The sequence below is a fragment of the Prosopis cineraria genome, unplaced genomic scaffold (genome assembly GCF_029017545.1).
Source record: "Prosopis cineraria cultivar Desert tree isolate PC_DT_omini unplaced genomic scaffold, ASM2901754v1 PC11, whole genome shotgun sequence".
Taxonomy (NCBI): domain Eukaryota; kingdom Viridiplantae; phylum Streptophyta; class Magnoliopsida; order Fabales; family Fabaceae; genus Prosopis; species Prosopis cineraria.
In genome coordinates, this window is record NW_026555342.1 from 20,498,683 (window position 1) to 20,522,593 (window position 23,911).

At 29.3% G+C, this 23,911-nt stretch overlaps 1 protein-coding gene across 1 annotated transcript; it reads left to right on the forward strand.

Annotated features, from left to right (window-relative positions):
• Nucleotides 1–5,707: 5,707 nt before the first annotated feature.
• LOC129285946 (GDSL esterase/lipase At1g28580-like) lies at nucleotides 5,708–19,620 on the forward strand. The gene is given in 6 exon segments (XM_054921943.1): nucleotides 5,708–6,043; nucleotides 16,307–16,537; nucleotides 17,929–18,077; nucleotides 18,398–18,671; nucleotides 19,266–19,327; nucleotides 19,330–19,620. Coding segments are annotated over 6 exon segments (1,212 nt in total). The 5' UTR covers nucleotides 5,708–5,736; the 3' UTR covers nucleotides 19,519–19,620.
• The last annotated feature ends 4,291 nt before the right edge of the window (nucleotides 19,621–23,911 follow it).

Below are 23,911 nucleotides of genomic sequence, written 5' to 3' on the forward strand. Positions count from 1 at the left end.
TAATGTGTGAGAGATGAATTTGAATGTAGGAAATGACAATGAGAGAGGAAAAGAGTATGTGCGCCATTGGATTAAAAAAAAATCAATGATTCAAAAATAATGACATAACCAATAAATGTGTTATTTTGTTTTAAAATTTTTTGAAGTAAAAAAACTAAATAGTGATTATCTTAAATACCCCTTTACAGCTAATGACAGTATGATATTTATTTCAAAGAACTGCTATATACTTTTTTTTCTTTTTGAATTTTTTCCTTGAGAGACAAAATAACCACTGTATAATCATTTTTCTTGAATCTCATCTCAATTATATAGCGGGTTTTTTCAATAACTGCGACATAAAAGATGCTATATATAGCCTTTTTGTAGTAGTGAATTAACAACTTATTCAGAAATGAACAAGCCACTATCAGCATAGAATGTCTATTTTTTTTTTTTTTAAGGTTAGTTAGGCGTTTTAAGCTTGGCACATTGAAACTCCATTTTTATCATGTTTTCATGGGTTTTCAGTTTTGCCCCATTTTTTTATATCAAATCACCTGGATTAAATTTGAGATTCACGCATCGAAGGATATTAGGATTTAGGAATGTTTTGGTTGTTTCAGAATGGCCTAAAATGAGTTTTTTGAAGCTTCCGTTAACCAATGTTGACATTGTTTAAGATGAGAGGTGCATGTGGAGAAGAATGTTAAATAAGGGCAATTTCGTCCTTCCTTCTTCATACTATTTTTTGGTCAAAGAACATTGGTTCTTGAAATATTTTAGGTCCTTGTGTATAACACTGAATTTCTTGAGCAATTATTGTCAAAATAATTTCCTGAACAATGTGAAATTTTTCTGATTATTTTACTTATCCAAAGCTAGCTAATAATTGAGATTTGCTCAAATTGAGCTTAGCTCAAATAAGCCCAGCTTATTTAAATTACCGACTTTACAAACCTGTTAGGATGAGGAGGATATTTTAGCTTCAATTGTAGAGGCTTCTTATTTGTCGTTTAGGTATTTCTCTTTTATTAAGAGGGGTAATTAAATCTTTTTCATAAAAACTTATTTTCATATATAAGTATCGAAGGAGTGCAGTGCAATATCAAAATCTTAATGTCTTCAGTTGATATAAAATTTCGCCAAGAATTCTCAGTTGATATTTTGCCTAATTTAATTTCAATTTGAAAGAGGGGTAGGAGAGTGAGTGAAGTATGCCTTGCGTTGGATATTATAAAAATATAAAGGGTATTTCTTTTACCAGAAAAAAGTCATTTTATTTTATTAATGTTGAAAAAAGTAGCACAAACACCCAATAGTGGAAGCCAAAAAAAAAAAAAACCACACAAAAGAGCCTAGCAATACGAGTCAACACACAAACTCACACACACACGCAAAACAAAACACAAAAAAAAGAAAAAAAAGAAGCAGAACAATAGTATCAACCAATGCATTCTTTCTTCTTACCAGCCTTACTATTAATAGAGTCCAAATTATTATTGTATCAATCATCAAATCAGCAAGCGAAAGATCAAACAAAGAAGAGTCCAAATTATTATTGTATCAATCATCAAATCAGCAAGCGAAAGATCAAACAAAGAAGATGTAGCTTTTTTAAGCCATTCCAAAAGAACCATCATTCTATAACTCATCATTGCCAACTAATTAGCAATTTCATTACCTTGGCATGCCACCAAAGAGTAGTGAACATCCTCGTTTGATATATGAATCATAGAATATCTACCACAAGATCAAAACATTGCCAATCATTATCAACATTTAACATACTTGCCATAGTAATGGGTATTTCAAAAAGAATTATTCTACATTAATAATATTAATTACTATTTAAATCTTTTTTTTAACTTATACATTAAACCTCATTATCATGTGAAACTATTTTTTAAGGTGTGGTTAAGGTGTCATTAATCGGTGTTTTATTGCCAAATGTATATTATTGCCAATAAAAGGTAATACTTGTCGTGGGTTCCAGACACACTACCATTTGCCTTTCAAGTATTCTTATCTATCTCCTCCTGTTACTTGTGTCTCTTGAGTTTTGTTTAATTTTTGTTGTTGTGTGCTCTTGCTTACTATGCAGCAAGGGTTCATTTAATTTTGGGGATCACTATCACATTCAACTGTGTATGGTGAAATAGCTTTTAAGGATAATATTTTTGGACATGACTTGAATTATATTTTTTTGTAATGCTATAAATTTTCACATTTATTTTTCACAAATTAATAGTTTAATAAATTATTTTAATAATTTTGAACTCTCATCATGGTAAAAAGAAGTTTTTCCTATGATAAAAACTCTTCACAAATAGTCTACAATGGTAAAAAAGATTTATCATGGTAGAAAATTTAAAAATAATAAATTTACTTTGTCATGATAATTAAAAAAACAGTCATTATTAAATACTTCAAGTGTACAGCTCTATTATAATTTCAAAACCATGGTTAGGTGAACAACACTTTACAAACCATATTTTTACTATAGATATTTGACTTGGGCCCAATTATATTTTTTCAAAAACTAATTACCATCCAAACAAACTACCACATAGGGGTACATTTGATCAAAATTTTGCTTCACAAATACCCAGGTTATGAGGGACAAATATAATCCTCTTAGCATGTACAATGCAATAATTCATAACTTAAGACTAGCTACATGCTCAATAAATATATATCCATCCTAGGTTGGCATAATACACATCATTAATAAAAATAAAGAGGCCAAATTAAAAAATAATGTCTCATAAACTGAATTACGCCTTAAGTATTTCTTTGACCAAACTTGCTCCTATAAAAATTAATAACCATGAGAAATGAGACTTAAAAGTTTCAGTAACCAAAATAAATATACAATAATGCACATGAGGTACTTAATCATGTGATTTTTAAGTGGACAAATAAAACAATTATCCAAACAACTATTTCTAAACAATCCGAACAATTATTTAATTTGCATAACCATACCTTACATCCTTCTTGACGCAGGATGCCAAGTCAACCGATTAAAGGTGAGTTGGACTAAGCTATAAGTCACACATTGAGTCCAATGAGGGCTTACCACATGGTAACTCAACCAAACAAAAATTCCTACCGAACAATTTTTAATATATTCTGACTAGTCATGCATTTAAAACAACCAAATAAAATTATTTGGCACATTTTATATTAACTAGATAATTTATCTCAAGCTTTCAACAGTGTCAATATCAACAAAATATTCATAAATATAAAATTTAACCTACTTGGCAATTATTTTTGGTAAAAAATATACAAATATATTATTTTTTAACAAAAATCAAAATTTTCCAAACAACAAAACAAACACACGATTAACCACACATATATACTCAACTACACATTAATAATAGTTACTTTGTATATTGGACAACACATTTCACTTTACAACGCCAATTCTTCCACTTACTTGGTCAACACAATTTACACAATCATTTAATAATATATATAGATATAATATTAATTTCATAATATTAAGTATTAATTTCATACTAAAATTAATAAATAATTTTAATTTAAAGAGTTAGAAAGTTTAGGCCTAATACCTATATTAACACTAATTTAAAGTTAGTGCCTCATTTAATTTTTCAAATTTTTTTTTAAAATTCTCATACTCCAATAAATGATATTTAAGTCTTAAATCACTCCTAATATCAAAAGTCCATCAATTTATGTTTCAAAAAATAAATTAATAATTAAAAAATTATCTTCAAGCTTCAAAACACCATTTCATAGCCTTAAAAATATTTATTCATACTCAAATAAATATCTAATAATTAAAAATCTATCTCAACATCTTAGATCCAACATAAATTCAACAATATATATAAGTTTAGAGTTTAACTCAACAATTCTCAAATTTAAGTTTCAATTTCAAAGAAACATTCTACAGCATTTATTATATTTTCAACAATCTCAACAGATATTTTAAAATAATTATAACTCCAGATTAACTATCCTATAAAAAAATTTTAATTAAATTTTTTTTATTTATCAAAATAATGCTACTGTGTCCTAAATATGTAGAAAATATTTATGAAAAGAGTTTAGTTTGGAGAAAGGGAAGTCATTTTGAGAGAGAGAGAGAGAGAGAGAGAGAGAGAGAGAGAAGTGCTATTTATAATAGAACGTGAGTCTTACGTTCATTTATTTTATTACCTGTTATTTAATATATAGTAAGGGGGACAAGTCACTAACCACTCTCGACCAGTTTTGACGGCTGAAAGTGGATGTTGACTTTCGTTTCTTTTTTTATATATTGTTTATTTATATATATATATATATATATATTATATTTTATTATTTATTTTTGAATTATATTTTAAACTAAACTAATAAACTTTTTTTTATATAACTTTAAATCTAAATTTAATTCATAATTAAATGTCTAAATATGTGATTAACTCTAAATAATTTCAAATACAAATTTATTTTTTATTTTAAACTTTAAAATAATATAAATTTTATAATTTATTTATTATTTAAAGATAAAGATGTTACATTTTTAACCGAATTTTCCAACACCTTGACATGCAAAGCAGCTGAGCAATCTTAGTAAGATTTCCTCTTTAGCACTTCATAGATTCCCCCATATCTAGACCTAGCTCCCAAATAAGAGAAAAACCTGTATACTTAATCTTAGATATATACTTAACATACTTGTTTTCAATTAAATTAAGATATGTGTATATTTTATATATTATTTATTCTATAACAAAATTTTGTTATTAACACTATTAAAATATTAAAATTCATTTGTTTTGATTTAATTTAGATAAAATTATATTAAGTATATAAGACTAAATATTTAAATTCCCCCAAATAATGGGAGAGGATTCTCCTCTTCCTTCCCATCTTCTTCCTCTTCTCTTCTTAATTTCTAATTATTAGATGAAGATTTTGGGCAACCCAGATCTGATCTCCTTTAACATATTTTATTTTATTTTACTTTACTGAATTTTTAAATTGTTCTTATCAAATTTTAGTAGTTTTAAATTTTATTATTTATATTCTTTATAATTTAATATTTTAATAATAAATATAAATTCAAAGAACCGCAATCAAGCTATTAAATTAACTATATCCTATAATCAAGACCAGAAGGCATGTGTGTGTGTGTATATGAAAATTCTTGTATGCACCGGTGCACAATATCATTTCTGATATATTCAATAAAAACATATAATGTCAGTTGTCAGCTAGTTGTAAATGTAGATTCATTCTGTTATTGATGATGATTGAGAAAAAAAAATAAAAAAAGAAATTTTAAAAATAATAATATATAATTTTTTTTGATAGTATATAAAATTTTATTTAATTGAATTAATGTTAACATAACATGTTTTTATTGAACTTTGGACGTATCATGACTCACATGGTATATATACTGGGCCTGAATTTCTCTATAAACATGTGCGCCCGTCCTGCCTGCATATTAGGCTCAATCCTCCCCAATTCGACGAAGCGCGTGCTGGTTAGCGAGACTAGCGAGCATGAAAGGCTCCATAGTCGAAAATGACAGATGACCAAATCAAATCATAGCGAACCAAAAAAGCTTCCCCTGACATTGACTTGTGATTAAAATATTAAAAATATAATTTTGGATCATTGGATGCCACTCGATTTTATTGCAATCGCAAAAGTGAAGGTGAAGCAGATAAGATTGTTGATTCCTTTAAGCTAAGCTTGGTTGAAGATGTTACTCCTACGTTATCATTGATGGCATCTTCTCCTTCATCTTCGCCACTTTGGACTCTGCAACAACAAAAGACTGTAGCACTAGAACTGTGTATATATATAGCGGCGTCATTATCATGCATTCCAAGTTCTTCTGGATGCCCCTACACATCCATTTTCAGCTTCGGTGATTCACTTGCTGATACCGGAAACTGGTATTTCAGCTCCCCGAAGCCGCCGCCACCGCCACGGCAGTCCAGCCGGTGCTTATTTCCTCCCTATGGCGAAACCTACTTCGGTCGCCCCACGGGAAGATGCTCCGATGGCCGTCTTATCATTGATTTCATAGGTAACACTCTAATTTTGGACTTGATATATGATCCTTCGAATATATATTTGCTTGCACTTTTGAGACTTCAAATATGCTGTCCAATTTTGCTTCCTCCCCACCAAAAAAAAAAAAATTCTACTCTATCTCATCAATAAAGATAATACAATTTTTAGTTACTCAAAGTTTATTTCAATTATCAATTTTGTCTTTTAAATTAATTTTTATCACTCTGATCTCTTAAATTGAGAAACTCCGCCTATGTTTATAGCCGGTCCCAAGCCCGGATAAAGGAGGAGGGTTGTGTTAGGCCATCAACAGCCAATGTAAAACTTTGTTGAATCTATCATGAACATGGACAATAGATGTTATAATGTTAATGCTAGGTCGTTGCCCGTAAGTAACGCGTTGCATGGCTCGAGTACAGTGACAAGTGAGTTAGAGCCGCTGCATCGGCGCCCGGATGTAGTGTTAAATGAGCAAGGGCTACCGCGTCATTCTGGACGCACGCGGCTAAAGAAGTTAGTCCAAAAGAGCAAAATTAGATTTGGTACTTGGAATGTTGGGACATTAAATTGTAAATCTATAGAGGTTGTAGGGGTTATGATTCAAAGGAAAATCAATATCCTTTGCCTGCAAGAAACAAAATGGCGTGGAGAAGAAGCTAAGGATATTCAAGGTTTCAAACTTTGGTATACAGGAAAAGTAAATGCACGCAATGGAGTAGGCATCATTATAGATAAGGAGTGGAAGAAGAACGTTGTAGAAGTTAGCAGAATTGGAGATAGAATTATTTCCTTAAAAATGATAATTGGACGTGAGACTGTTAACATTGTTAGCGCTTATGCGCCGCAAGTCGGGACAGAAGCCAGTCTTAAGGAATTATTTTGGGAGGATCTGGAGGGGTTGATTCGACACATACCACAGAGTGAAAAGATTTTTATTGGAGGAGACTTTAATGGGCATGTCGGGAGGGAAGCTGGTCAGTATGCGAGGGTGCATGGTGGTTTTGGTTTTGGAGAACTAAACAATGAAGGACAAACTCTTCTTGATTTCTCATTGGCGTATGATTTTAAGATTGCCAACACTTGTTTCAAGAAGAGAGAGGAGCATCTCATCACTTACAAAAGTGGAGCCTCAAGGTCACAGATTGATTTTCTTTTGGTTAGGAACACAGATAGAAGACTTTGTAAAAATTGTAAGGTGATCCCCGGAGATGCTGTAACGACACAACATAGGGTCCTAGTCCTTGATGTGTGTATTATGAGTAAAATCCAAAAACGTCGACAAGTAGTAACACCAAGGATTAGGTGGTGGCAATTAAAAGGTGAGAAGCAAGATATTTTCAAGCGAAATCTTTTGGATAAAGGAATTTGGGAATCTCAGGGAAGTGCTAACATCATATGGGAGGATATGGCTAAAAAGATATGGGAGGTTGCAAAAGTAGTTTTGGGAGAATCGAAAGGTTCTGGTCCGAGAGATAAGGAGACTTGGTGGTGGAATAATAGTGTACAAGACAAAATCAAGTATAAGAAGAATTGTTTTAAAGCCATACATTTGTGTAACAATGAGGAAATTTGGGAGAGGTACCGTATGGCTAAGAAGGAAACTAAGAGAGCTGTGGGTGAAGCTCGTTCTAAAGTTTTTGAAGAATTTTATAAGAACCTTGAGACGAAGGAAGGAGAGCAAAATATCTATAAGATTGCCAAGAGTAGGGAAAGAAAATCAAGAGATCTAGAACAGGTAAGGTGTATTAAGGATGAAGAGGGAAGAATTTTAGTTACAGATGATAAAATTAAAAATAGATGGGAGACTTACTTTTCTAAACTTTTCAATGATGGAGAGGATACATCTAGTAACTTGGAGGATTTAGTAACTGGTGAAGGAGAACAAAATTTGTCATTCTATCGAATAATACGTGATAAGGAGGTAAAGGAAGCTCTTAAGAAAATGGCAAATGGTAGAGCCAACGGACCTGATTGTATATCTATCGAAGCGTGGAAATGTTTAGGTGAAGAAGGGGTGAGATGGTTAACTAAGTTATTTAATGTAATTTTACGGTCCAAGAAAATGCCTGATGAGTGGAGGAGAAGTACATTAATTCCTATTTATAAAAATAAAGGGGATATTCAGAATTGTACTAACTATAGAGGGATTAAACTCATGAGCCACACAATGAAATTGTGGGAGAAAGTAATTGAGCACAGGTTGAGATTGGAGACAAGTATTTCTGAAAATCAATTTGGTTTTATGCCAGGTAGATCAACTACAGAGGCGATTTATCTACTAAGGGAATTAATGGAAAAGTATCGTTGTAAAGATAAAGATCTACATATGGTTTTTATTGATTTGGAAAAAGCTTATGACCGTATACCAAGAGAAGTGCTTTGGAAAGCGTTGGAAAAAAAAGGAGTACGGATTGCTTATATTAAAGCCATACAAGATATGTATGAGGGGGTAAAAACTAGTATAAGAACGCCTAGTGGTCAAACAAAGGATTTTCCTATAAAGATTGGACTACATCAGGGATCATCTCTAAGTCCTTATTTGTTCAACTTGATCTTAAATGTTTTGACGGAACATATTCAAGAGGAAATTCCGAAATGTATGCTCTTCGCGGATGATATAGTTCTTATAGCAGAGACAAGAGAAGAGGTTAATTGCAAACTTGAGTTATGGAGGAGGACATTGGAGTCGAAAGGTTTTCGTCTGAGTAGAAGTAAGACGGAATATTTATATTGTAAATTTGGTAAAGGACTATTCGACAATAATTTGGAAGTGAAATTGGGAGATCAAATTATACCTCAAGTGGAAAAGTTTAGATATTTGGGAGCCATTATTCAAAATGATGGCGAAATCAGTGGAGATATTTCACATAGAATTCAAGCTGGGTGGTTTAATTGGAGAAAAGCCAAAGGAGTTATTTGCGACCGTAAGGTGCCTAATAAACTTAAAGGAAAGTTTTATCGCACTGCTATCAGACCGGCAATGTTATATAGTAGTGAATGTTGGGCTCTAACGGGACAGCAAGAGCATAAAGTTGGAGTAGCAGAGATGAGAATGTTACGATGGATGTGCGGACATACACGTAAAGATAAAATTCGAAATGAGCACGTACGCGAAAAAGTGAGGGTGGCACCTATTGAGGAAAAAATGGTAGAAAATCGGTTGAGATGGTTTGGACATGTACAAAGAAGACCAAGGGAGGCACCAGTGAGAAGAGTAGAACATATAACTTTGAGTCCGATTAAGAGAGGTAGAGGAAGGCCTAAGAGAACACTTTTGGAAGTTGTTGAGCGCGATCTCTTAATTAATAATATTCCTAAAAGCTTGATAAATGATAGAGCACAATGGCGTCTTGCAATCCATGTAGCCGACCCCACCTAGTGGGATAAAGGCTTGATGTTGTTGTTGTTGTTTTGATCTCTTAAATTGAGAAAACTAATCTATAAATCCTTATAGTTTCAGCATGTTTTGAATTAGGTCCCTATATTTTTTTTCCCCTCTTTTAATCAAATCCCTCTAGATTACTTTGTTGGATGCATCCATTCCTGCAAATTGAAAACAAAATCCAAGGACCAATAGAGTTAGTAACTTTGTTTGAAAGAAATGATCTGTCCGACGATTAGATAAGTGCATGCCATATGATGAGTGAGTTGTAGTTATAATGTTAAAACGTGAAAGCGTAAGGTCATATTTGTTAGAAAGAAAAAGTAAGGTCATACCACACAGAATATGAACCAAGAACTCGTATGAATTAATGTAAGGTCATTAGTGAAAGTTGCATTATCTATTATAGAAACTTGCCTATAAACATAGCAGATGAAACCGAACCACTGGTGTGGATGAATGTAATTGTCACACCCCGGTGTTGAGGATGTGACTAGAACAAAATATAAAATACACTCATATTCCATGAACCTTAATTAATCAGATATAAAGATAAAATATCGATAAATAATCTGTACTAGTCAAAAAGTCTCTAATATATGTATATATGTAATTAGAAATTAGAAAATTGGTAAAATCTTAACATTCTATAGAAATTTTAACAAAATCTCCTCTATAATTAGAACCTTTTAAAATTTCTACAGTAGTAAAACCTGTCAACTAAACCAAACAGGAGTTTAGCTCCACAACAATATATTTCACAAAGAAAAAATAAGACTAGGACTTAATTATGGTATACATGAAGCACTAAATTTATAATTTCAATTAAATACATAATTACATCAAAGTGGATGGCCAAAGAGTACTCCTACTATCCAAAAAGCAATACTGCCCCTCTATGATCAATAGTAGGCACAGGGTCAGCTATAATATTCGAGATCAAAGAAAGTTTTCGGTAAATAGCGATCCCAAATTATAAATAAAAAAATAAAAATAAGAATATGAAAATAGTAACTAATAACTTAGTTTAAACAAGTTAAGGGAATGATGAAACACTTACTTTAACTAACAATAAAAAAATCACAAGTTTACTTGCTATAATCGTGAAACCAACAACAATATTAGAACCAAATAAGCTTATCAAAATTTTTCTGTTCATGATATATGTAAAATTTCAAGTAATGGTGCAATTTAAAAAAAATACCTTTAAAGAAACTAATATAAAAATGATAATTTTTAAATTCAATTTAAGAAAGCTTTATCAGAATGAATAACAAGCATAGACACACAGTTCATGAGGGTAAGTAACCAATCAAGCGCAGTTGAAAGCCATGAAACAAGCGTGGTAGGAGCCACAAATCAAGCGCAAGCATGAAACTCATGACAACAAGTGTGAGTACAATGCACATGAATCACTAACCCTCCGATCCACATGCATTGGCCTTTGCACAGGGTTAGCACTTCCTACAAGCATCTTGCTAGCTAGGTGTATCATAGCGCCAAGGGTTAGGGGAATTACCGTTAACAACCAGCATTCTGAACTCAGTTCTTCTAATAAAAATCAAGTGTGCATAGAACAAAAAAACAACTTTAATGTTTTCATCTTCAATCACACTGTTCAACAATTATTTCCCATTGCCCAACTTCACTTTCATACCAAACATGAAATTAAATAATCAAATTGCATTAACATAAATTATTGGTAAAATCAAGATATAATCATAAATAAAACAATTATTATAAAAATTTTAATTGAAAAAAAGATATTAACACAATTTATAAGAAAATAATATTAAAATTTAAATAAAGAAATTTTTATAAATACATTACTAGAATTTTATTTTGAATGCTACTCACTCACCTGAGAATTTTTCAAGAATATTAAAGCTTGTTTCTCTTAACTTTTCTTTTCACTTTAATTCTAGTGATGCGCTTAAATTTTTTGACAAATAAATCATAATTCTAAAATTATTTATCAAGTAATTTTCTAAGAACTTAGTGAGCATTTAAATTCAATCCAAACAATATTAAAGATAATATTTTAATCAATTATGTTTCAAATATACTTGAGTTAATTAAACCTTTACCAACTCTCAATTCATCCTTATATCTCTTTATAACTTATTCTTGACCATAAGTCATAGTAACTCATATCAACCATTATCATGCTTCCTTTAGATTTAACAACATACCACATGTGCATCCTGTGTATTCAGTTCTCCTATTTTGATATTTTAAAACTCCAAAACTTACATATATTCCTTTAAATAATATTTATAATTTCTTTAGGCTCTACTATAAAAATTTAACAATCTCATTTTCATCAATAAACCTTTCAAGCATATTTACAAGCACTATGAGAACATTCACCATTAAATAAATCATGATAGAATCATCGAAATAAATTCTATAATTTCTAACATTTAACTTCTTCATCAATCTTTGGCTCAACATTCATAAAATAGCATCCAACATTATTCAAAAGAGCACCTAATTTTTTTAATTCAAGCATTTTTACAAACATCTTGAGGGCATCCAAATTCAACTCCCAACAATCATCCAATCATTTAATCAACTTCTAACATTAACTTAATCATTTAACATTAGGCCCATTGCCAACTTAAAATATTGCACAACATCAATTAAAGTATAATTCAATTCCTCAAAATTATGACAGCAACTATGAGGGGTAAGGGCAGAATTTTCAACCGTAAAACAGAAGAATTTCAGCCTACAATTATAATTACACGGACAACTTCGGCTGCGGAGGAAGGAAAAATGAAAGTTAAACACATACATGTAGCCCACAGTTGAGGAGAAAGAATAGATGGTAACCAAACACACACATATTACTGTCGGCTACTAAGCAGAAGAAAAACGAACAAAGAACAGCGAATAAAGGAGAATCCAACGACTTAAACTCTCTCAGCTGTGAAAGTTTTTTCAGTGAAGCAAGGAGACTGAACACACACACCCACGCAAATCTGGAAGGAGTAGAGCAATGACACGAACCTGGAAAGAGCGGCGAACAGTGACAGAAAGACCAGTGTCTTCACCACTTCCAGAAGCCCATAACGACAGCAAGGAAGAATAGCCGGCGATGGATAGACGAGCTGAACAGCCACTCAGAAAAGTGAGTGATTGGCAGTGCAAAGCAGGGGATAGGAAGAATTCGCGAGCTAGACCTTTAACAATGTTGGAAGGTGTTCTAACACACACTCACACCAACGACGGCAACAAGGATGACACCGGAATAACGAAGGGGGAGGGAGCGATCTTTCTCGGCTCTGGAACTTTCAAAAATGCCGAAGGAGGAGAAGGAAAAATTGAGGCGGTGCGCGCGTTTGACGAGAGGAGGAAAGAATAAAAATCCGAGCACTAAACATTAGGAAATTGCAAAAATTGCAATAGAGGACACAATATTTTCATCTAATTATATAAAGACACAAGTACTTTAGTAATTTTTCCACAAGTTTAAACTAAATAAAATTAATTTATTATTTAAAAGAATTCAAACCCTAGATCATCAAATAAGCTATTAGTATAAATTCTACTAATCCACCACTCTCCGTTCTCTATAAAATTAATTTAAATAAACTAGAAATTGAGAAATTTTTTAATTTAAAATTTAGGATTAATGTAGTAATACCCCCATGTACTATGGTTAATACACACAGGCGAACAGCTAGGTACCAATTTAACAATAACTATCCATTTTATGCCTTCATTTTCCTTTTTGGAACTTTTAAGAGTGATTCCTTGTGGATTTCACGGGCCTAGAAATATTAATTTCAAATGTGATCCTTGAATTTGGGTTAAAAAAAAAGATCCATTTATGACCTTGGATTATTAATGATGATTAAAATTAGGAGATTTTGCCTTTACATAAAGCATATGAAAAAACGTATGCTCTATTTACCTCTGTTTTTTAAAACATAAAACAGAGGCCCAAAAAATTTACATAGGACTGTTGCTTAAAATCTCATGAAACTATGCAAAAATTGAAACTCTTGCAACAATGATGAAGTTTTCCAAAGGTCATGGGAGGTTAATAGTTTACAAGTAAAGGGTTATTGATCGAGAGTGGGCGAGAGTGGGATGAGAAGAGAAAAAGTTGAAAGAGAATAAGAAGACACAGCTCCAATAATGTTTCATAAAAAGATTGAGAGTGTGTGTATTTGAATATTGAGAAAATGAAGCAATGAAGAAGAATGTTTACTACAGCAACATGAATCTAGTTGGAGGCTTAGTCAACATTGATATGATCGATTTTCATTCACAGCAGCATTTTCAAATAGCGTTACCCAGCTCTATCAGTCTTTAGATTTGATTTTAAATCTATAGGGATGAACGGAGCTAATAGTGTAATTTATAAGGATCCAATTAAAAGAAAAGAAACTAGAGGGACCTGATTAAAAATAAGATGAAACTATAAAGATTTGCATATTAATTTTTCCTCCTAAATTTGTTTCATTTATTAATTTGATTCTTATTGTTTAAAGGGTAAGTATCATTGTTAAAATTTGCTAGTATGGATAATAAAATATTGATGACATGTAGATAAATGAAAAATAATACTCCCTCCGTCTCAAATTATAGGACATTTTTAAATAAAATTTTACATATCAATAAAGTTTATTAAATACACTTTACAATCTTATCTTTTTAAGACAAAAATCTAAACTTTTAAAAATGTCCTTCATTTAATACTCCATTGATAAAAGAATATTAAAGAGAGAGAATATATTGGAAGGGTAATTTTGAAAAAGTATCACTAATGAAATTTTATTTTTATCAAAGTGTCTTATATTTTGGGATGCTGAATCTTTTTTAAAAATGTCTTATAATTTGGTATGGAGGGAGTATTAAGTAAGGAAAAGTAGACTCATAAACTTAAAAAAAACAATTTATATAAGTGACTAGATAACAATGAAAATAATTTAAGAGCTAATTTATTTTCTTTTAGTTATATATATATATATATATATGTCAAGCAATCAATATACTCTACACATTAGATTAATTTAAGAGTTAATTTATATTTTAAAATTTAAAAGATTAACCTGATAATTTTAAAAATATATGAGAGATCAAAATAAATAAAAATTAAATTTGAGCAACCAAGAGATAATCCCCATAATATTATTGTAATCAGGAGTTCTGGTCTGATTTTATCATCTTTCCCTCACGAAAAAAATACTTGAGCTCTAATGTCCTTCTCTGTATTGTGGGCCGCTCAATTTCTTATATATATATATATATATATATATAAATATATGGGAAAATTGCTAGAAAAGATTTGACCACAAGTTTAATTGCTAATAAATACTAAGGGAACTTTTTTGAAATGAGGACCTTCGGTGGCATAAATTGCTGAAGGTTAAATGACTTTAATGCCTTTGTTGATTTAAAAATAAAAAATTAGAACAAGGTCCTTCACTATCAATATTTCACACAAAGTCCTTTACAAGATCCTCTGCTGTCAATAATTTCATATGAATACTCAATGCAAGGTTCTTCATTATCAATATGTCAAATAAGGTCCTTTGGTGGCAATTTATTGAGCTTTGAAGCATGTTTAAAGTATATGTGATTTTACTTCCAATTATTCAAATATTATTTTTGTATATTCAAATATCCTTGTAAGAAACTGTTAAGGATATTTTTTGATGCATATGCAATGTTTCTTTTACGATATACGACTGTTCTTTAGCATATGTAATGTCTCTTTTATATATTTGAATATCACATTTGGATGTTTTTATTCAAATATCCCTTGTTGAAATCTCTTATGGATACCTTTACAAGCATATGTGATGTTTTTTTTCCATAATATGTGACTACTCTTTAGCATATGTGATTTTCTTTTTCATATATTCAAATATTACTTTTGCATATTCAAATATCTTTTATTAAAATCTCTTGTGGATACTTTTGGATGCATATGTGATGTTTCTTTCATATGTGACTGCTCTTTAACAAAATGTGATTTTGTTCCATATATTTGAATATTACAAATGCATATTTAAATAAATGAAAGAAAAATTACATTATCTTAAAGGGTAGTTGCGTATTGTAAAAAAAGAGTTGCATGTGGTTGAATATACTTGCATATAGTCTTAAAATATGATATTAAGTGTAAAATTTTTAGAATATCCAAAATAGTTATTCAAATTTTTAGGAATATTGAAGAAGGTATAAATTTTGACAGCTTATCTACCAATGATGTTCTACAGATATTGGAAATATTTAACATCAATAAAGAATAAAAACCTCCCGTATTTTTCTTTCTTCTCATACGTACAAGTTGATTTGTCGATGATATGTAATAAATGATATGCAGGGTAGCCAAAAACTACATATATGCCTAGTGTTTAGAATTTTGAATCCACCAACCTTAAGTGAACTCATGCATCTTTGCATTTTTTACTTATTATTTAGTTTTTGGATTTGATTTGAGCTTATTAAACCTACGGTATTTTTATTTATCATTTTTATCTTCTTCTTCTTCTTCTTCTTCTTCAATTTTCTCTGTTTTTCTTTTTTCTTATAATTAAGTTTCTCCTAAGTTCTAACTTTAATTAGTTGGATTTTATGCTACGCTTCCCTCTATCTCAAATCTCAAATCACAATTTTTATTTTCAAATTTGTATCATGTTCTTCACTTTTTACTTTATTTTCTTTTTATCTCAAATTTCACTTTTTGTCCTATTGCCTATGTAAAGATTCTATCGGTAAGTAATCTATGAGTATTTTTATAAGTGATTTGAAATTAGAACTGCACGTACCCTAACGTTGGCGGATTATGAGACCCAACTTATCTAAAACATTATAAAAAACACTATAATGCTTTTTTTTTTTAAATTCTTACATAAAATTGTTCTTGATATGCAGCTGAGTCATTAAACATTCCATTAGTGAAACCATACCAAGGAATTAAGAATGGTCAAATAATAAATTGGAAGAAAGAGGAGGGAGTGAATTTTGCAGTTGCTGGAGCAACTGCGTTGAATGTAAGTTTCTTTGAAGAGAGAGCTATTTATACTGTGATCACCAATTATTCTCTCAGAGTTCAATTGGGTTGGTTCATGGAATTGCTTCCTTCAATCTGCAATTCTTCATCAAGTAAGTTCCTTGTTATTCTTTTCCAAACACATTATGGGTAATGTTTTGCGTGTATTTTTTTTTTCATTTATTTGTTGAACCCTGTTTATTAATTTCCCACGAATTTCCTTTTTCATGGGTGCATCATTTAAATTTCAATTCAATTAAATTTTCCAACCTTTTTTTTTTTTGCATGTTTTGATTTTCTCAACTATCATGCCAATTACCAAATACTTATGCCGAACTTTACTAATGTTTATTTTTCTTTTTCTAGCTCTTTTCCGGTGGTCCTGTAATAGTGTAATGTGCTAAGTTGTGGGACCATTATGCAAGATGGTTCCTTTTCTTTTCTTGTTGCTTATCTCTTTATTTTAATTAATATATATAAATAAATCTTTACTTCAAAAGAATCCAGCATACCAAATATAAAAGGGATTTAGGCATATTATAATATAATGGAAGATTGAGAAGAACACAATCAAGAACTTCTACAAAAATCCTTTTTTTATATACAAATTAAAATTGACTTTTTACGCAAGTTTTAGAACTGGTGTAGAATCTACCAGTGTGGAAAGTGTACACTATTTACACCAGATACTTGAGTGGTATAAAAAATTACTTTTCACACTAGATACAAAGCTGGTATAAAAAAGTGTACACAACCACAGCGTAATTTCAATTTATTTTATTTTTAAAAAAATTGCACTTGTCCACACCGATTATGGTCACAAGCAGCGTGGAAAGTGTTTTTTTTTAAGATTAATTTATTTTTCTATTCAACGTTCTTGTATACATAAGACACACACACTTACAAATATAATTAAAATCAAATATCTACAAAACTAATAAAGTAGCTTATCACAAGAAAATTGAACTAATTGACTCAGTTTATTTTACAATTAATGTGCTAATGTTAAAACACAATAACAAAAAAAAAAAAGAAATCATAAGTTTGTGATCTCTAAAAAGTAGCTTGCCCAATATAACTGAATGCCTCTTAATTGCTACACCGGTTAAGTAAAATAAGATATCTGGTGTAAAAAATATTAAGTTTTTTCAATTTTTTAAAATCTGATCATTTTTGACATCGGGTGTAGAATGCTTTTCCACACTGGTTATAAAGGGAACTGGTGTGAAAATAATTTAAAAAAAAATCTTTTCACACTGAGTACATGTAGAACCAATGCAAAGAAATAGTAATTTTTTTTAAAAAAATTATAGTCGCTTTTTACCCCGGTTATAAAGACAAGGGAAGTTGTGTGGAAGTCAATCAGTTTATTTACTTACCAAAATACCATCGCCTGGCTCTTCTTTCTATGCCCGTTTGTTACGGGTATAAAAAATATAAATGTAGAAACGTTTTTGTGTGGTAGTAAACACACACACACATCCATAACGTTTTATCTTTGCAGGCTGCAAGAAAATGTTTGAAAAATCCCTATTTTTTGTGGGAGAAATTGGAGGCAATGACTTTAATAAGCCTTTTGCCCTGCGAAGGAGTTTAGCAGAGATCAAAACTTACGTGCCTCACGTGATCAATGCAATCTCCTCAACAATGAGAGTAAGAATTTTGAAATGCAATAGCAATCATTTCAGCTAACAATATATATATATATATATATATGAATTTGAATTCAGTAACTGTACTTAGTATAGATATATTGGGTGCTTGTATCATCTAAATTGTTGAAATTTAAATCAATGTTTATAAATTCTATTTCACCGGATATTAATGAGTAATTAAGTTTATCTAAATCGTTGACACAAATTTCAATGGCTCAGATGATATAAGCATTCTGTGTTTATAATTATCAAATCCAAATCTTATATATACACGTGTGTATTATATATATATCTTAATCCCTTTCATGGATATTGTAGGATTTGATAGGTGTAGGGGCTCAAATGCTCATTGTTCCTGGGAATATACCAATGGGATGCAGCCCATTTTATTTAACGAATTATGCGAGCAACAATAAGAAGGACTATGATGAAGATGGTTGCTTGAAATGGGTAAACAAGTTTGTTGAATACTACAATAAGAGGCTTCAAGCTGAATTAAATCAGCTTCAAGAGCTTTATCCTCATGCCAATATCATATATGCTGATTATTACAATGCTACATTGCCACTGTATCATTCTCCCAAAGAATTTGGTACTATTTATATCCCTCTGAACTACTCTTCCACTTATTTCTTGCTTGTCTGAGATATATTATAATCATGACAGGCCTATTTGATTTCCTATTTTTAAAATAATTTTTTGGTTTTAAAAATAAAAAACATAAAGCTGTTTGAAAATATCCTATTATAGTTTTTGATTTGGAAAAAGCAAAAAAAATTGTTTAATTTGAAAATGAGTTTTTTTATCTGTTTCCAAATAAAAAAAATTAAAAGTTATTATGATCACCATAACATATTTGTGATGTTTTTTTATTTTTAGTAGTTCTACAAAATTAAATAAAAGACAGAAAACATTATGCTTTTATTTATGACAATTATATTTAATTTATAAAGTAAATAATTCTTTCACCTTTTAATTTTATCACTATAGATACGTTTTTTAGAATAATAATTCAAACAGATCTTTCTCATTTTTTATTTTCAAAAATTGTTCTAAAATAATTATGTTAAGAATGTAAAAAAATAGATAACAGAATCAAACAAAGTCCAAACATGATTTTAAATTCTAGAAACCGATGCTATTATTTCTATTCTGATACGTGTTAATTTACTGAAATAAATTACAGGTTTTACAGGTCTCAAATCTTGTTGTGGGGCTGGAGGGGCATACAACTACAATATTTCAAAAGATGTGGAGATGAAGGAGTGAATGTTTGTGATGATCCTTCAAAGTACATAACTTGGGATGGTATTCATTTGACAGAAGCTGCGTATAAATTGATTGCAAGATTTTTACTCAAAGGATCCTATATTGCTCCTAAATTTGATGACTTGTGCTTCAAGAATAATAAAGCCTTTGAAAGTTTTATTAGTCTTTGAGATTAGGGATTTGCTGTGTGACCCTTCCCCATAGAGAAATTAAAGGCGACTCTCTCACACACACTACTCCCTTTGTTTCTATATACTATTTTCATTTTTATATATAAGGTGTTTTTAGAATTTTATTTTATCTATAAATATAAGGAGTGTTGTGATATTTTTAAGTAATTAGATAATTTTGCTCTTGTCTTTAAACAATGAAAAGAGAGATCAATTGTATACTTTACCCACTACCATCATGATATTAATTGACTTTCTTATAGGTAAAATTGAAAAATTACTGCAATTTAATGTGATTTAACTAAATAATAAACTTGTGTTGATATACGAGATTCAATTAAAAGCACCTCATATATATAGGAATGAAGAGAGTAAAAGAAAAAATTATACTACACAATTTAAGAAAATTGATTAACTACAATAATTGTGTCTCAGAATAAAGAAATTAGATTAAAATACCTTATGTTAATTAACACATATGAGCATGTATTAATTTTTTTTCGTTAATATAAATTGTTAGAGGTAATTTAAGAAATCTATAATAAATGCTTTTTGAGATTTGTGATTTTGTTTATAAAAAAATTAATCAAAAGTGACAATTTTTCTAATAAATAAAAACAGATAAGAGTATTTTTCCAATTCCTATATTACTTGGGGAGTGGATCCCTCCCAGTTATTTATTTCACTATTAATTCGGGTGGATGTAATATATATTTTACTCAACAAATTAAAAATTGAAATATCTCATTAGTTGTAATGATGCCCATCCATGATCCGACAACATACCGTGGAGGTTTACATATTTTTAATAATTAATAATTAATCACAGTCATTTAGGTATATGTGTGGGCCAAGAAAAAGACGAAACAAATTTATTCAATCATTTCATCTTTATATATAAAAAAATTTTTAAATCTCTTTTTATTCTTAAATATGAAAAGTTATGAGCATATTTTTAATAAATATATCATTATATACTCTTATTATATTGAAAAGGAAAAAAATAAATATTACTTATAAATTTACTTTGAAAAAAAGATTTTTTTTTATAATAATTAGAGACAAAATTAGAATATTACTGTACGTTTAAATAAATAATTATTTTTTATTAATTTGCATGATTCAGTTAAAAATATCTTATATATAAAGATGAAGGGAGTAATTACTAACATTTAAATGGAATATTTAAAAGGTGAGGGTGCTTCTTGAGGAGAAATTATATAAATCTAATGCATCATATTATTTGCAAATTATCCAATAAAATTGTACCATTTTAATTAAATAAAATTTTTTCTAACAAAAAAATTAAATAAAATCTTACATATTATTATTTCTAATGATTTTATTTTTAGAATAGGATGTCTTTTTAATTTCTTTTTTTCCCTCTATTTATCATTATCAATACATAATCAATTTACATAATTAGAACCACGTGATATGACATTCTTTTATTAAATGATATGATATATGGGTCTGTGCAAGAATTTTTTTAGAAATAAATGGTATAATGTTCGCTTATTAATAGCAGGCTTCTTTGAAAGTAGAATGAATTTCATAATTGCATTTCATTTTTATAATTTTCAAAAGTAAAAAGAGAGAATGACATTTTAAGGCCCTCTCAAATTTATTATAACAAGAATTTATCACTTTTATATAAGATATTGTCTTGTAAAAATACGTATATATTTTTGTTAATAGTTAAACCTTAACTTATATTTTTTTTGTCAATGTTTTCATAGAAATTTAATAAGTTAATATTTAACTTTTAACAATATATGCGTATTTTTATAAGATAGTATCTGATACAAAACTAATAAACTTTTATTGTAATAAATTCTCTTGAGAGAATTTTCAATTTTATTATCTCAAATAAAAATTCTTACGTATCTAGTAGAGAGAGCAGACAGCTGTTGATTTGCAATTATGTTTTAAAATGCATGGGGATTTGATAATTTAAATTTCAATGAGTCTCCCTTAAAAAGTGACAAATTTTTGAATGAACTCGATATATCACGTCATTCATAATTAATTTAATAAAATTATACTAATTTAATAAAATAAATTTTATATATCATTATTTTTAATAATTTTATTTTTATAATGAAATGTTTATTATCATTAATGTTAGAATTAATTTATATTTAAATGTTATTTGTATGCTATATTTTTATTAGATAAATTATGAATAATATAGTGCAAAAGGTCTTCTAAGAATTTCTCAAATGAAAAGATCAACTATTGTATTCTTATTTCTCCCTTGATTTGTAACCGTGGGCACGGTATCATGTAAACCAAGCCTTTTTTCTTTTTTTTCACATATTAAAAGTCACATGTCAGCTAACAAACTTTGATTAATTGCGCATTAAAAAACTATTTAGTTGTTCAATCATTTGAGAATTCTTTAATCATGAAGGAATATATTTTTCTTCAAAAGATTGTAATCAGATATTGCAATGAAAACAATTATAAAGAGATGATTAAAAATGAAATAATAATTTTGCATAAGACGCACGAGTCCAATGCTAGGTAGTGATAATAAATTCAAGGGAAAATGACATTTAAAGAACTTTAAAAAATATTAATTATAATTAAAGACTCTAAAATTATAAAATTTTATTAAAAGGCTATGGTTCTTAATTGGGATTGATTTCTTTTAGCACCCATCTTTTATATTTTCAATAGTCATTTTTAGAATTTTAAGTACTTAGTTCTTTTATATTATTTTCAATAATTATCTTAGATGTTTTAAATACTCATTTTCCATGGTTTCGATACTCAAAAAAATTAAAGATAAATGTTTTTTAGTTAAAAATATGGAAGATAAGTATTCAAAATATTTAAAATGACTACTGAAAATTTAAAAAATTAGTAGTAAAAAGTTTAAAAATGAATATTGAAAATGAGTATTAAAAATATAGACGAGCCATTACAAAAAATTAACTTTGAAAAATTTTAATTCCAGTTAAGGACTACCGTCATTTTTTTAAGTAAATAAAGGCTTGTTTGTTTTCCACTTTTAAAAATTATTTTTTTAAAAATAAAAAATAAAAAAATGTTTGAATAAATGTTTTTCATTTAGTTGTTTCTAAAAAAATTTCATTTTTGTTTCAAAAAATAAAAAAAATAGAAACAATTTTAAATTGTTTTTATTTTTTTTTCTTATTTTTAAAATATATTATATTTGATTATTAAAAATTATAGCTATCCTGACCAATTTTTATTATTAATCACCACTATTTAACTGCTTATAACCATTACTATTGGTCTATTTTTTTAATTCTAAAACTATTTTTTAATTGACATAATCAAATGAATTTTCATTTTATTTTAGAAAAATTTTAAAAATAACATTACAAAACAGTTTTTTAAAATAAAAAATGAGAACATAAACTAGACAAGCTCTAATATTCTTAAAATATTCTTAAAATCATCCTCCTATTTATTAATTGAAGAATCATAGTGGAAGGACAATCAAAATAAATAAATAAAGTGAAGCAGAACTGCCGATTGATTCCTTTTATATATCTGTTTTTGATCCAAGTGGTCATCATTCCCACATTTTCAATGGCTTCTTCTCCTTCATCTTCTCCATTTTGGACTCTGCAACAACAATGTACTCTAGCATCAATAGTTTTACATATAGGGACAGTATTATTATTGATTCCGAGTTCCAGAGGAAGCCCCTACACATCCATCTTCAGCTTCGGTGACTCAGTTACTGATACCGGAAACTTGTATTTCAGCTCCCCACCACCACCACCACCGAACCGGCGCTCTTTCTTTCCACCCTACGGTGAAACCTACTTCGGTTGCCCCACCGGAAGATGCTCCGATGGCCGCCTTATTATTGATTTCATCGGTAACACTAAGATTTTGGACTTGATCGAAATTTTAATCTTTTAACCATATTCCTTGCACTTCTGACTCTGAGATTTCAAATATTGTCTATTTCCAATTTTTTAATGATCTATTTCCAATTTTTCTTAAGAAAGAATGACAGATAGATCTTAAAGGGACCAATTAATTCAACTTAAGTTTCAAGTGTTAAATTTCAAAAACTTACAAATTTGCAATTTTGTTGTGATGAATTTATAATTTGTGTTTCAAATTTTAATAGCAAAAAACAAATTTTATTCTTTAACCATGTTAAAATTTAAAAAATAAGTTGCAAATTCATCCCAATGATATTGTAAAATTGAAAACCGAACTTATAAATTATTGGAGTTTGATACTTAAGACTTAAGTTAAATTAAAAGGTCTTTTTAAGACCTCTCTATCATTCTTCCTTTTTCTTTACCTGTAAATATAATTTTTTTGGGCTAATACCTGTAAATTAATTAATAATTATGCTTAGGCTTTCTGGTCCGATTTTATCGAGTTTCCCTTAAATACA